The 13,182-nt window shown below is 37.9% G+C and overlaps 1 protein-coding gene across 2 annotated transcripts in view; it reads left to right on the plus strand.

The window, feature by feature from the left end:
- FBN2 (fibrillin 2) overlaps positions 1–13,182 on the plus strand; it is a 123,014-nt gene that overhangs the window by 82,837 nt on the left and 26,995 nt on the right. For both annotated transcript variants that reach the window (XM_058043486.1, XM_058043487.1), the window contains exons 31-41: positions 374–499; positions 1,433–1,555; positions 2,715–2,837; positions 4,394–4,519; positions 7,094–7,216; positions 7,441–7,563; positions 7,845–8,006; positions 8,949–9,017; positions 9,684–9,809; positions 10,501–10,626; positions 11,140–11,292. In XM_058043486.1, coding sequence (XP_057899469.1) covers positions 374–499; positions 1,433–1,555; positions 2,715–2,837; positions 4,394–4,519; positions 7,094–7,216; positions 7,441–7,563; positions 7,845–8,006; positions 8,949–9,017; positions 9,684–9,809; positions 10,501–10,626; positions 11,140–11,292 — 1,380 coding nt within the window. The remainder of the gene's footprint in view (positions 1–373; positions 500–1,432; positions 1,556–2,714; positions 2,838–4,393; positions 4,520–7,093; positions 7,217–7,440; positions 7,564–7,844; positions 8,007–8,948; positions 9,018–9,683; positions 9,810–10,500; positions 10,627–11,139; positions 11,293–13,182) is intronic.

The raw sequence follows: 13,182 nt of genomic DNA on the forward strand, positions 1-13,182 counted from the left end.
AACGTGTGTACTGAGAAGGGATCAGATGAGGGGCTCAGAAGGGGGCACTTCAAAAATTGTTCGTTGGAAGAAAATTATTATGATCGCAAATATGTTTTACAGAAATGATTTTAAGTGATTCTTGTAAGAAAAAGTTTGCTTCATATTCCTTTAATAAGCATTCCAAAAAAAAAGGTGAAAACAAATGGTATTTGTTTTACCACAAAACAGTGGTATTTGGACTACACATTTATCTGTACTTGTTATAGGGAATTTGCAGAGTAGAACAGCTGAAATATATTACGACCTCATATGGCAGGTATTTTCACCTGAAATAAAGTGTTCCAAAACGACAGTAACGTCCAACTAATAATTATTTTATAATCACCTACAGATGTGAATGAATGTGATTTGAATTCCAACATCTGCATGTTTGGGGAGTGTGAAAACACCAAAGGCTCCTTCATTTGTCACTGTCAAGTTGGGTATTCAGTCAAGAAAGGAACCACAGGGTGCACAGGTAAAACAGATTTCCAGTGAATATGTTACATACCTTGGTTGGCTTCCAGGTAAAATAAATGCACAAATGTTCACACACAAGAGAGAGCTTGGTATCTGTATATATTTGTATATATATGAGTGTTTCACATCTGCTAGCATGTGCCAGAGTTTTAAAGGGAGTGTTCCTTCACCAGTGTCAATGCTGGAGGCCCATTGCAAACTGATTTTAAAGATTTTGGCAGCACAGGTTATGTGAACACCCCTGTTACAGAGCTGGGCTTGGGGTGGCAAGGCTGCAGTTGTGTTGGAAGTTTTTTATCAGTGCTCATTTTTCACATGTACCTGGAGGATGAACTCATCTCCACTCAAGCTCCAGGAAATGGCCATGTGGTCTAAGGGAAGAACAAGAGGGGAAAAAAAAGTTACAAAATCCTTCAACCTCTGCCAACAATTTTTAAAGTTCTGTAGGCTTCACAAATTCTGTGATGTTTGAGCAGTACCTTTTCTTCCACATGCTCTCCATGGCTCATCCAAAAGAAGCTGACAGAATTTCTCCTACAATTTTGTGTTTAGGAATGTGTTCTATAACTACTACAGCCATGGGTGTATAATTATTTTTATGACTGAAAGGTGTCTTTGCACCCAAAGACCTCATCCCAGTTTTAGACATAAAGAGATCAGCATATTTCTGGAAAAGAGTGTTAATTTCATGCTGAAAAGCAGTTGTAGGAAAGTGGACTGATTGTCATGTTTGCAAACAAAAAGCAAAAATGAAATGCAATTGTCACTCCTTTTTACTAATACAGAGTATGAAATAGCTTGCTTGAATTCTTCTAAGTTCTTAAACATTTGTTTTTTAAAGGGCTGCACACCCTCACAGTGGAAATATGTAAAAGGAGCAGAATTTTTAATATTCTGATGTAAATACTGATAGTTTGTTTTGTGCTTGTAGATGTGAATGAGTGTGAAATCGCAGCTCACAACTGTGACATGCATGCCTCGTGTGTCAATGTGCCAGGAAGTTTTAAATGCAACTGCAGAGAAGGTTGGGTTGGAAATGGCATTAAATGTATTGGTAAGTACAAGGAAAACAAAGATTTTTTTCTCTCTCTCCCCACTCCTTTTTTTTTTTCTTTTTCTGAAAGCATGTAATGTGACTGTGTGATTAGTCCATTGGAAACAAAGAATTATTCTTCTGTCTGCTGTTGCCTGTGGGTATGAAAGATTCTTAGGTTTCACAGATTTGGTTTTCTAAGAAAAAAAAAAAAAGATTTGCTATCTCTGACACTTGATGCTGTAACATCTTTCCAAATTCACTACATATTTTACAAAGTTTATATACAACTGCTACTAGAATGTGCAAAAAAAACCCCCAAACCCAGAAATTAAATAGATTTCATTTTATTGTTTCTAGTCAGTCAGATATTTCCAGACCTTCAAACATTTTTTTGTAAATGTCTTGTAATTTATCTGATTTGTAGACCCTGATGTAAACCAGATTGGGACTGGAGGGGTGGGAAACCTGTATCTGCATTTGCTGGGCTGCTGTAATTGTGTATGTCCCCCTGCCTTCCTGTTTCAGTTTGATGGGTAAAAGATTGTAATACTTGCTTTTTGTTTTCAGAACTTTTTGGATCTATGGAAGATAAGGCTTTATTGATGTGATCTGCTAAAAAAATTACCTTATTATGAGATTTCTTGATTTTTCTTCTTCTTTTCTTCTTTTTTTCTTCGTTTCTTTTTTCTTCTTTATTTTTTTCTTTTTTTCTTTTTTTTTCTTCTTTCTTTTCTTTTTTCTTTTTTTTTTTTTTTCATACATATTAACATCCAAGTGAATAACTTGCCTCAACTCTCATGGGATTGCATTGTTTTCACTTTCTTCTATTACTTGAGGAGACTTCCTAAATAAGTGGCAGTTTTTTACCTCACCGCATTTCTTTGGATCAGTTTCCTTTTTTTAAAACTAATTTTAACTTTAAGCTCATTAACAGGACATTAACATCCAAGTAATGAGCCAGCTGAATTCCATCTGTTGCTCAGAAATACTTTTCCCAGTCCCACCCGCTGTAATTTAAAGGAAGACGTATTAAAGTGGAGTCACTATAGATTAACCCTGTATCATCGAATACTAAATATGTGTATTTATGGAGATTTAAATCAAGTTTGCAGTGCTGCTGGTTATCTTGGCAGTCAATTAGCAGCCAGTGTACTAATTGCTGTGCTGCTGCCTGCAGATGTTGATGAGTGCTCCAACGGGACGCAGCGGTGCAGCGCCCACGCCCAGTGTGTGAACAGCCCGGGCTCCTACCACTGTGCCTGTGCAGAGGGATTCACTGGAGATGGCTTCACCTGCTCTGGTAATGGCTTTGGTGACACCTGACTTGTCCCTGGTGCTTCTTCTCTTGTGTGGAACCTTTGTGAGTTAGACCTAAGCCCACAGTGCAAGACGATGGATGTGAAAATGTAATTTAAGATCAAGATGCTCCCTGTCTGTCCTGTGTAAGAAATGGTGTCAGAGGCACCTGATTGTTCTTTGATTTGTGTCCCAGTTGGATTCACCAGGTCCATTTTTAGGGGAAATTCCTGCTGCTTCTTCCTCCTCCTCGTCTTCGTGCCAATTATTTTGAATACGCATGTCCTGCTTCCAGCAGTGCCTCTAGACAAGAACACCAAATGCCAGCTCTATTACAGTTCTCTGGCATAATCTATTTTCCCATCACGTTTCTATTAGAACAGGATGTGATTATTAAATAGGACTTTTTAAAAAGCAAAACAAACTGCGGTTAAAAAACATTGTCCATGCAATTAAATTTGTAGGTGAGAGTGGACATTGTTATTCACACAGCAAGTGACTCAAAATAAACTAATATTTATTATATCAAGTGTAAAGATTTTATATTAAGTATTAATTACTGTGTCTTGGATTACTCTGATCTTTATCACTTACAGGGTGGAGATAGAACATTATCTCTGCTGTCAACTTTTGACACAGCCTCTATTTGGTCACCATATTTAAAGGGCTGAAGAATTGCATCCTAATTATATTAAAATACCTAGAAAACTACTGTGAATATATTCATTCTTGGCTAACTGGCTAATTACAAACAAAAATTAATTTAAAGCTTAGAAACAAGGTTTTCTGATTAGTCGTGAGGTGTTTTATTTGAGAATAAAGACCTTCAAATATGACTTGGTTTGGTATTTCAGATTTTTGGTTCATGAGCACAATGTTTTATCCCTATATTGAGCTTCTGGGTTTCTCTAAAAATCAGATGTAATGCTAATTATGGACTAATAAAATGAAGAAAGCATGTAAAATCCTTTTTGGACAATCATAACAATACCTGACAAAATTATCACTTCTTACAATGACTGCAATGGTGAATGCCCTCCCTTGCCATTCTCTTTCTTTATAGCTCTTTTGGGTCATACTAGGAGAATTTCTGGTGTGCAAGCAGTACTTGTAATGTTCCTCACCCTCAAAGAATATATTCTAAAATGAATATTATTATAATTTTCTATGTATTATTTAGGAAAATTTGCCTTTTGAACATTTTTCCTGACAAAATAGCATAACAATATATACCAAGAGGCAAAATTTTGACGTTTTAAGCAAGGTATTTAACTTCTTTGTCAAGATTATTCAAAACTGAATCTTAAAAGCCTACATTATTTAAAAAATTTTCATCTATTAATGAAAAACAAGGAGTAAGGAATCGTGGCAAGGTGAAAGGAATAATTTTGTACACTGTGTTTGCTTTTCTGCATTCTTTCAATTTACTTCAGGATACAAGTGTTCTGTTTTATACCTTCGGCGCTCACCAGCGCTGTTATTTTGAACACCAGGACATATTTATGTGCACTTCTGCTGGTGAAGCCTGTGGCTCCAGAGGTGCTTCCCTGTCTTCCACAGATGTTGATGAGTGCGCAGAGGACGTGGAGCTGTGTGAGAACGGGCAGTGCCTGAACGCGCCCGGCGCGTTCCGCTGCGAGTGCGAGATGGGCTTCACCCCGGCCTCCGACAGCAGGTCCTGCCAAGGTGAGCTCCTGCTCCTGCTGCTCCTGCTGCTGCCGCCTCAGCTCTGCCCCCTGAGCTGCTCTGAAGCAAAGAGCAACCAGCAGAGCCTCAGCCTGGAGGCAGAGAAAGCAGCGCTTGTTTCATGTACGAGGGATTTCTCCGGTGTGTGTGACCGTGTTCACAGGGGTGTTATGCTGAGGGAAGAGACGAGGATTTGACTTTATGTTTCAGAAGGGTTGATTTATTATTTTATGATATATATATATTACATTAAACCTATACTAAAAGAATGGAAGAAAAGGTTTCATCAGAAGGCTGGCTAAGAATAGAATAGGAAAGAATGAATAACAAAGGCTCTGTCTCGGACAGAGAGTCCGAGCCAGCTGACTGTGATTGGCCATGAATTAGAAACAACCACATGAGACCAATCACAGATGCACCTGTTGCATTCCACAGCAGCAGATAACCATTGTTTACATTTTGTTCCTGAGGTCTTTCAGCTTCTCAGGAGGAAAAATCCTAAGGAAAGGATTTTTCATAAAAGATGTCTGCGACAGGTGTGGATTATGTTGGGAGGTTGCTTTCATCTTTATTGTGATGTTTTCCTGGCTTTCACCCATAAATCCCAGAACAGAGGTTTGCTTCAGCAATTTTTGTAATTTTTTTTTTTAATTCCTTTTGGTCACTATTGGATAGTGTGTGGAAAATCCTCTGTTATCTTTCTAATCCAGTTCAGCTTCTATTCCCTATTGTGTTCTTTTACCTTTTGTTTTTGTTGTTTAATATGGCTGTATAGTAAATGAAAACATTTTAGCCGGTGTCCCAAAGCTTTTAACTTACTTCATATTTAGTGGTGAAAACCACGTAACATCTTTGGAAGTGAAAATTCTTGGTGAGATACGATAAAACAGGTTTCAAAATTTAATCTCTAAGATTCAGTCCAGAGCGTGGCATGTTCCAGCATTCAGGTGTACATGTATGAATCAGGTTTCAGAATAATTCAGGTGCTTCCGAGGAATTACCTGTGCCACAGCCAGGTTTGTTAATCATTATCAAGTATTGTCAGTCATCTTTACTGAATTTCTTTGCGCAGCTGATTTGTATTACATGGTGCCAGTGGTCTAATAAAAATCCCCTAATAGATCCAATCTATTCCAGCCAACCAATAAAGTGTTCCAAACTGACAATAATGTCCAAAAGCAATGTAATTCTAAATTGTGGGTCAATGTGTTGGAGAATTTGGGTCCAACAATTGAAGGATTTTGGAGAAATGCTTAATATGTTACTGTGATTACAGCAGAGATCTGAAATCATTCCATTGATTAAGTTGTGCTGTTGGAGAACTAAAATATCTGGGTGCTGAATTCTTAAAAGAAGTTAGCTTTTATTTCTATCATTTTGAGGTTGATATATTAATCTGTACTATGGTAAGAAGAGTCCTTTGCTGATTTCTACAATCAAGAGGCAAAATCCAGTCTTGATTTGGTGAAATAATGGTAATAAAAATTATTAATCCACTTTCTTCAGAAGTCTCTTGAGATGTCAGTACATTAGCTTCTCAATGACCTGATTTGGAGGTTCATTCCATGGCTGTACTCCAGGGTATTTAGAAATTTTATTTTCCAGATGAAATTGACTCCAGCACTTTTGGATGTTAGCCATTTATTTTCCCCAAAAAACGTATCTTTCAAATGGTCTTCAGAATTTAACCTTTCTCATATATTACCATGAAGAGGCATTTTATCACTTCTTAGCCTCTGGCTGAGGTAATCTAAAAGTAGATATTTTATTACTGTAATAATTTTAATACCCCTTTTGCACATCTTGTGCAATATTAGTTCATCAACAGAGCACTGTACTCAGGATTTCAAATTAAGATTTGGCTGTGCTTTGTAAAATGATATTAATGCTTTCCACTTCCCTGACTGTGCTAAAAATAATTCACTAATACGTGCCAGGACAGCATTTGCCTTTTCCACAGCTGCTTTATTCTGGCAACTTAAAAAGTCCTGCTGTCTGACAGTACATGGAGGGGGTTTTTTTCCACTCCTATCCTACTTACTTTCAGCTCAGAAGTCTTTTACAGTTTGTGCCTAAAGCCAAGGCTCTGCAGTCGGTGGTGTCAGTGTTCATCTCCTTTCCACACTGCAGCTGACAAAATCATCCAATTTTCTGTCAGTGTCTTTCAGCTTGATTTCATCTTCAATTTAGATGAGCGTGCAGTCCTTTAGATGCATTTTAGCTCATCTGTATGTAGTTACTACGTAACTATTTCAATGTGGGCTTGAGAAAATCATAGATAATTCTTATACTTCCTGTATTCCTATTTTCCTTGTGTTTGTCCTCCAAGGAGATAGGACTTTTGATGCCTACACACTCTCTTTCTTCTTATTAAACTTTCTGTACAATTACAAATTCACAAATAGAAATTTTATGTAGTATTCTACAAACTCAAAAATGTTAGTTTTTAAAATATTTTGCATGTGTCTCCTTTTGCTTTTATGGTGCTGTGACACGTAACAACAACAACAGCAATAATAATAACAGTAATGTGGTAAAGCTGTGTAACTTTCTGATTTTAATACATTCCTTCAGACACAGATGAATGCTCCTTCCAGAATATTTGTGTGTTTGGCACCTGCAATAATCTCCCAGGAATGTTTCGTTGTATCTGTGATGATGGCTATGAACTGGATAGAACTGGGGGAAATTGCACAGGTAAGTCATTGCTTTTCAGAAATACACCAGCAAAAAGGGTGGCTTCTTAAATATGAAGATGAACAAGGTTTATTTGTAATCATTTGGCAAATTATTTTTAAGACTCTACTTCAGTTTCAGCTGAAATGCACTTGCATTTGAAACTTTCTAAGTTGTCTTAGAAAGTAAAATTATTATTTTCTGTCCAATGAACAGATTTTTGAATGTGGATTTTCGTGTTTTAGATATTGATGAATGTGCTGATCCCATTAATTGTGTTAATGGTCTTTGTGTAAACACTCCTGGAAGATATGAGTGTAATTGTCCTCCAGACTTCCAGCTGAATCCTACTGGAGTGGGTTGTGTGGGTAAGTAAAAAGCTTCCTCAACTATCACTTTAAAAATCACTGCTTTTATGCAAATAAGATAGAAAAATAACAATTCCACCATTCTGCATATCCTGTTACATAGTTTTTTAGCATTGTCTCTCTCAACATCAGTAACTATCAATGTTCTTGAAGTGCCAATGGCTTCAAGAACACACTGTTACCTGAATTCCTCCTCCTTGGTATGAAATTGCAGATGAATGCCTGCGGTTCTTTGCCTGGATCTTGGTGTGCAGCTGTAACCACGTGTGTTTTTTGCACAGATAACCGTGTGGGCAGCTGCTACCTGAAGTTTGGGCCGAGAGGGGACGGGGGCCTGTCCTGCAGCACAGAGATTGGGGTCGGAGTCACTCGCTCCTCGTGCTGCTGCTCGCTGGGAAAGGCCTGGGGGAACCCCTGTGAGACCTGTCCCCCTGTCAACAGCAGTAAGGAAACGTCCTCACCTTCCCCTGGTGCTGCCTTATTTCACAAGGGGTGGGAAAGGAATGTGCAGTCCCTGACGTTGGTCATTCAAGTCAAATTTCACAGTTGGAGGGACCAGGGGTGTGGGCCTGAGCATCACAGATCTGACCTTTGGTCTTGTGTAACTGACTTGGTGCCTGTTCTCACACTAATAAATCACCTTTAGAAGGCGCTTCCCACCAGGCCAGGTGATACTTTGGGTAGTTTTGGACACTTTATTTTGCTGTTACTCTTCTCCCATTAAAAAAAAAAAAAAAAAAAAAAAAAAAAAAAAAGAAAATTGCAGAATGCATACATCTGCTGGGCAATTTTGCTCAGCAGGTCCAAGCTGGTAAGGAAATAAATTAATTATGCTTTGAACTCAAATCATGGCTTTAATTTGGAGGGCTTCATTATTCTCCAAAGCAGAATGTTGATAACTGTTGTTGTGTATGTATAAGTCGCTCTTCAATACTTTAGAAACTCTTACTTAATAATGCTTGTCAGCTTTGAAGGTCTCTAATGAATAATGCAACACAAATGTCGAGTGTGTTGCTCATACATAAGAATAGGAATTACAAGTTTGACACTTACCTTTATCAGTGGCATACTGACATTTCATATTAAAGAACTAATCAAAACAGAAAATATGTGCTTCTGTAAGGACACAGTATGGAAAAATCAAATTGTGCCTGCCTCAAGAGTATCTGAATTATGGTAATAAAAGAATGCAGAAGTCCTCATTTTACATTGGTTTTCTCTTAATCTAATGCACATGTTTTATTTACTGTGAATAGGTCAAAAAAGTAGAAACCAAATGACTGTAGGGAAGAACAGCCATTAAAAACACAAGTGATATTTTATGATTCTGTTGCATAATTTTATTTTTTATGGGACTGACATGTCTCTTTTATATTTTACTTCAGCTGAATACAATACTCTCTGTCCAGGGGGAGAAGGATTCAGACCAAATCCCATCACTATTATTTTAGAAGGTGAGTTTCTTATGAATGACTGTGATGATTGATATTGTTAATTATAGAAAAAAGGGGTCGTCTTTGAAGAGGAACTGCATTTTTTCAAAAATCAGTATATTTAGTGTGAAGCTAAAACAACTGTTCATGTGAATTGGGAAACAGCATGAAAAGACACACAGCAAAAGAATATTGAAGAAGTCCAACACCATTTCAGTAGGAGAACAGTCTGGTGCATACCTTTTGTGTGCTTCCTTACTTTAACTGGATTTCAAAATTGGGCCCTGAAGGATAAGTCATTTATGAAAATTACAGCTCGTCAGCAGAAAGTGCAAATGTCAGGAAATATTCATCAGGCAAAGCAGCTCTGGTTCCAATAAGTGGGCAGAAGTGAGGATTTAGATGCCAAAATCCTGTAAACAGCAATAGAACATTGGGCTTAACAAGCTGAAACTGCTCCTTAAGGGCTGTTTGAATGGAAGAGAATGAGCATCTTATCCATGCATTCCTGGAGAGCAATTTAGAAGCAAAAAAAAAAAACCAAACAAAAAAGCCACACATGTCAGTTCAAAGCTACTAGTTTGCAAAATTTCAGGGCAGTACTTAAATTCTCTTCTTTCTTTTCATTGTGGAATGAAAATATGGTGAGTTGTTTGTTTTGTTTTTTTTTTTCCCTTCTGTTTTCAGACATTGATGAATGTCAGGAGCTGCCAGGCCTCTGCCAAGGTGGAAATTGCATCAACACTTTTGGCAGCTTCCAGTGTGAATGCCCAAAAGGTTACTACCTCAGTGAAGAGACAAGAATCTGTGAAGGTTGGGTCCTTTAAAGCCTCTTTCTCTGTCACAGTGCAGTTATTATGACAACCACTGCTTTTTAGCCTTAAATCCATAAGTGGGCATGGTACACCCCACCCTTACCTAGAGTATTCCCTAAAATTATTATCTTTGGCACCAGTGATGCAATTAGTACAAAGCCTGGAATAGAACACTTGGATATATTAATGTTTATTTTAGATATTAGACCTCAGCCACCTGTATTCAGCAAACTAAGGGGTTATTAATGATTTCTGGCTTCTCACCCTGCAAGTTTTATGATGCTCTCTGCATTTTGGATGTGAGAGTACCAGTTTAATTTACTCAATATGAAGTAAAGTTCATACTGGTTTTCCTTTTGTGTTTGAGAGTTTTTGTAGCTGTTAAAACCAAAATCGTAAATTGACCCTAAACAGTGACTAACCCCGCTCTGAGAAGAAGATGTGAATGTCTTTTGTGAAGTTGATTTCAGTGGCAGGTTAGGAACTTATTCAGTTTGTTGTCTTGCACGTAAGAGAACTAAGGCTAAACTTAGAGGTTAAAATCAGAGCTGTATTTTTCATGCTGTTCTTTAAATGAAGGATTTTTGTTATCTTGGCATGGTTAATTATGGTTGAGTTCCTCAGAAATATTTGCTTGGCCTTGGACCTCCTCTCCCTCATTAACTGGAGTGTTTTTTCTTGTTTTCTAGATATTGATGAGTGTGTTGCACACCCTGGTGTCTGTGGTCCCGGCACCTGCTACAACACCTTGGGGAACTACACCTGCATTTGCCCCCCTGAATATATGCAGGTGAACGGAGGACACAACTGCATGGGTATGCAAAATGTCATCTTTACTAGAACTGCAAGATTATCAGGCTGTTTGAGGCCCAGACCCCGTGCTTTGTGTTTATTTTGAGTGTTTTTAGCTCCCAGCTGATGTCATGTTGTCGGGAAAGAGATCCCTGTGATTGGCCTGCAACATTTAGGGGCTCTTGCTCCCTAACAGGGCTCACTGTTCACTGGTTTATTTCAGCTGATCATTTCCAAATGGTGGGGTTTACCATACAGATGGATCTGTTGAGTATCCACACTGTGTTTATGGTTTCTTAGGAGTTTGTCTTTTTCCCCCTTATGTCTTTAAATCAAAACAGAAAATATGTCACACAAGCCTAGAGCAAAGACTGTGGATTACATCAATCCTTAAATTGTTTTTTAATGCCTGTGTTTATGTTGCATTCAGAAAACTGAGTTAATGAATCTTGGTTTGGTAGGGGGTTGATATTTACATAATATCACAATTATCATCATGTTGGTTACTTCATAAGTGCTTCTTTTCTCACATCCAGACATGAGGAAAAGCTTTTGCTACAGAAGCTATAATGGAACCTCCTGTGAGAATGAGCTGCCCTTCAATGTGACCAAACGGATGTGCTGCTGCACATACAACATTGGGAAAGCCTGGAACAAACCTTGTGAGCCGTGTCCAACTCCAGGAACAGGTAAAGCCTTCTGTGGTCACCCCATTTTGTTACTTTTTATGCTTATCTGCTGCTTTGACCTATTAACTAAAGTTAACATTTCATCCCAAGGGAACTTTTACTGAGCAGTAATACTGGTCTTGAAGGTACTGGCTGACCAGAGATGCCATCAAAAATGGGTTTTGTTCTAAATGTAGGAAGCCTTTCTAGGTTTTTCAGCTGTCTCACGTTTGATCTATGATCTGCTTGGTTGCATTTACATTTCCTCTGCTGAAGGGGACTGAACTTGCAAAAATTGCCCAATAAGTATGGCATTGCAACAGGAATTAAAAAATTCTATTCTGTAAATGGAGGTGAAAATAATAAAGGACAGTTCATTTTCAATCAGTCTTTATGGAATTGTTTTGCTGGAATAAGACATCCCTGAAAGCTCAACTCGGAACAGTCATTGGTGGGAGAATCACCAATTCAGAGGGAAACCTGACATCCACTGAAAAATTCTTTACATTTGGAAGAAGGAAAAAAGATGCTTAGATAAAACTAAAAAACTCATGTGCCTGTTTTGTACAAACACAGTTTATTGTTTAATATACTTGCCCCAGGTTTACTGGTTTAGTGTCACTTAATCTATGCCTCTGGTGCTGTGATTTTAATATCATTTATCATTTTTGTATAAAGAATTTATTACTTCCATTCAAAGTGGTTTATCCTGGTGATTTGAGGTAAAAACCAGATAATTTAAGAAAGATTTTCCCTCACAGTAAAGAGAAGGAAAATGGGACTGAAAAGAAGAGGGAACTGCCTTTTCCTTCTTAAAAAGGAGGAGGGAGAATGAAGGAATGCTCCTAGCAGGAGTGGGAAATGGAAATAAACTGGAGAGAGGAAATACATGTTTGCTACCACAGAGAGCTCATGAAATTTTTTCCCATAGTTATTTATCTAAATGTTATAAAATCGTCACCATGGTGACAACATGACGAGAAGATTACAGCAAACTGCTAGCAGGGATTCATACAATTAATGCTCTTGGGTGGAAGAAAGAATTCTCCTTTTAGATTTCTGACACTCAAATTTTCAAAAACTCCTGCAGCTTTTAATGATTTGTTAAAACCAGAATTGCTTGGTATTGCAAGCAGTTATGGGGTTGAAATATTTCCTGAAATATTTCAGTGTTGCATTGTTAGCTTTTCTAAATGGCTGTACTGTTTTTGCAGGCATGGTTGAACCTTTTTCACCATGAAAAGGGATTGTGTGGGGGATCAAACACAGCTTCCAAGTGGAAATGGTTGAATAGCTGCACTTGTGTTCTATAATCAGTTGTTTTGCAATCTGGGTGAAGGCTGCACATCACAGACAGGGGTTGGGGTACACTGACCTTACCCGTGTCACCAGACTGAGCCCAGTGGCTCATTGGGGCCATTATTCTGCCCTGATGAGGATTGCAAGTGAACTTCACATGCCCATGCATTTGTCTTTTTTCCCTTAGTGAAGACAGCTCTTTCTTCCTTTTTTCTCTGTTTATTCTTAGCAATCAGTCTCTGTTTGATGACTTTAAGTAGTAAAGACTGTTTTGTTTGATTTTACACATTATGCAGATCATAACTGTTAGCATACAGACTTTAACCAGAAATAATAGTCCTTTTTTGTTTGGTTTTTTACCCAAAGAAGTGTAGAAAGCTGCTTCATTGTTACAAGGTAATGAAGAATGTACAGAACTCTTCCAAGGTTTGGTAATTTCAGGAGTGCCTGATCTCAGTTTTTTTTTCTTGTTATGTGACAGATCTTTTTGTCCTAAAAGATAGTGTAGTTACAAGTATATGGGGTTTTGGAATATTTTTAAAATATGATGCAAAGCCAGGCTTCCAGAAGGTAAATGTCAGGCTTTTATGTGGATATTTTGGCAATTTGTAT

The sequence above is a fragment of the Melospiza georgiana genome, chromosome Z (genome assembly GCF_028018845.1).
Source record: "Melospiza georgiana isolate bMelGeo1 chromosome Z, bMelGeo1.pri, whole genome shotgun sequence".
NCBI classification, from domain to species: Eukaryota; Metazoa; Chordata; class Aves; order Passeriformes; family Passerellidae; genus Melospiza; species Melospiza georgiana.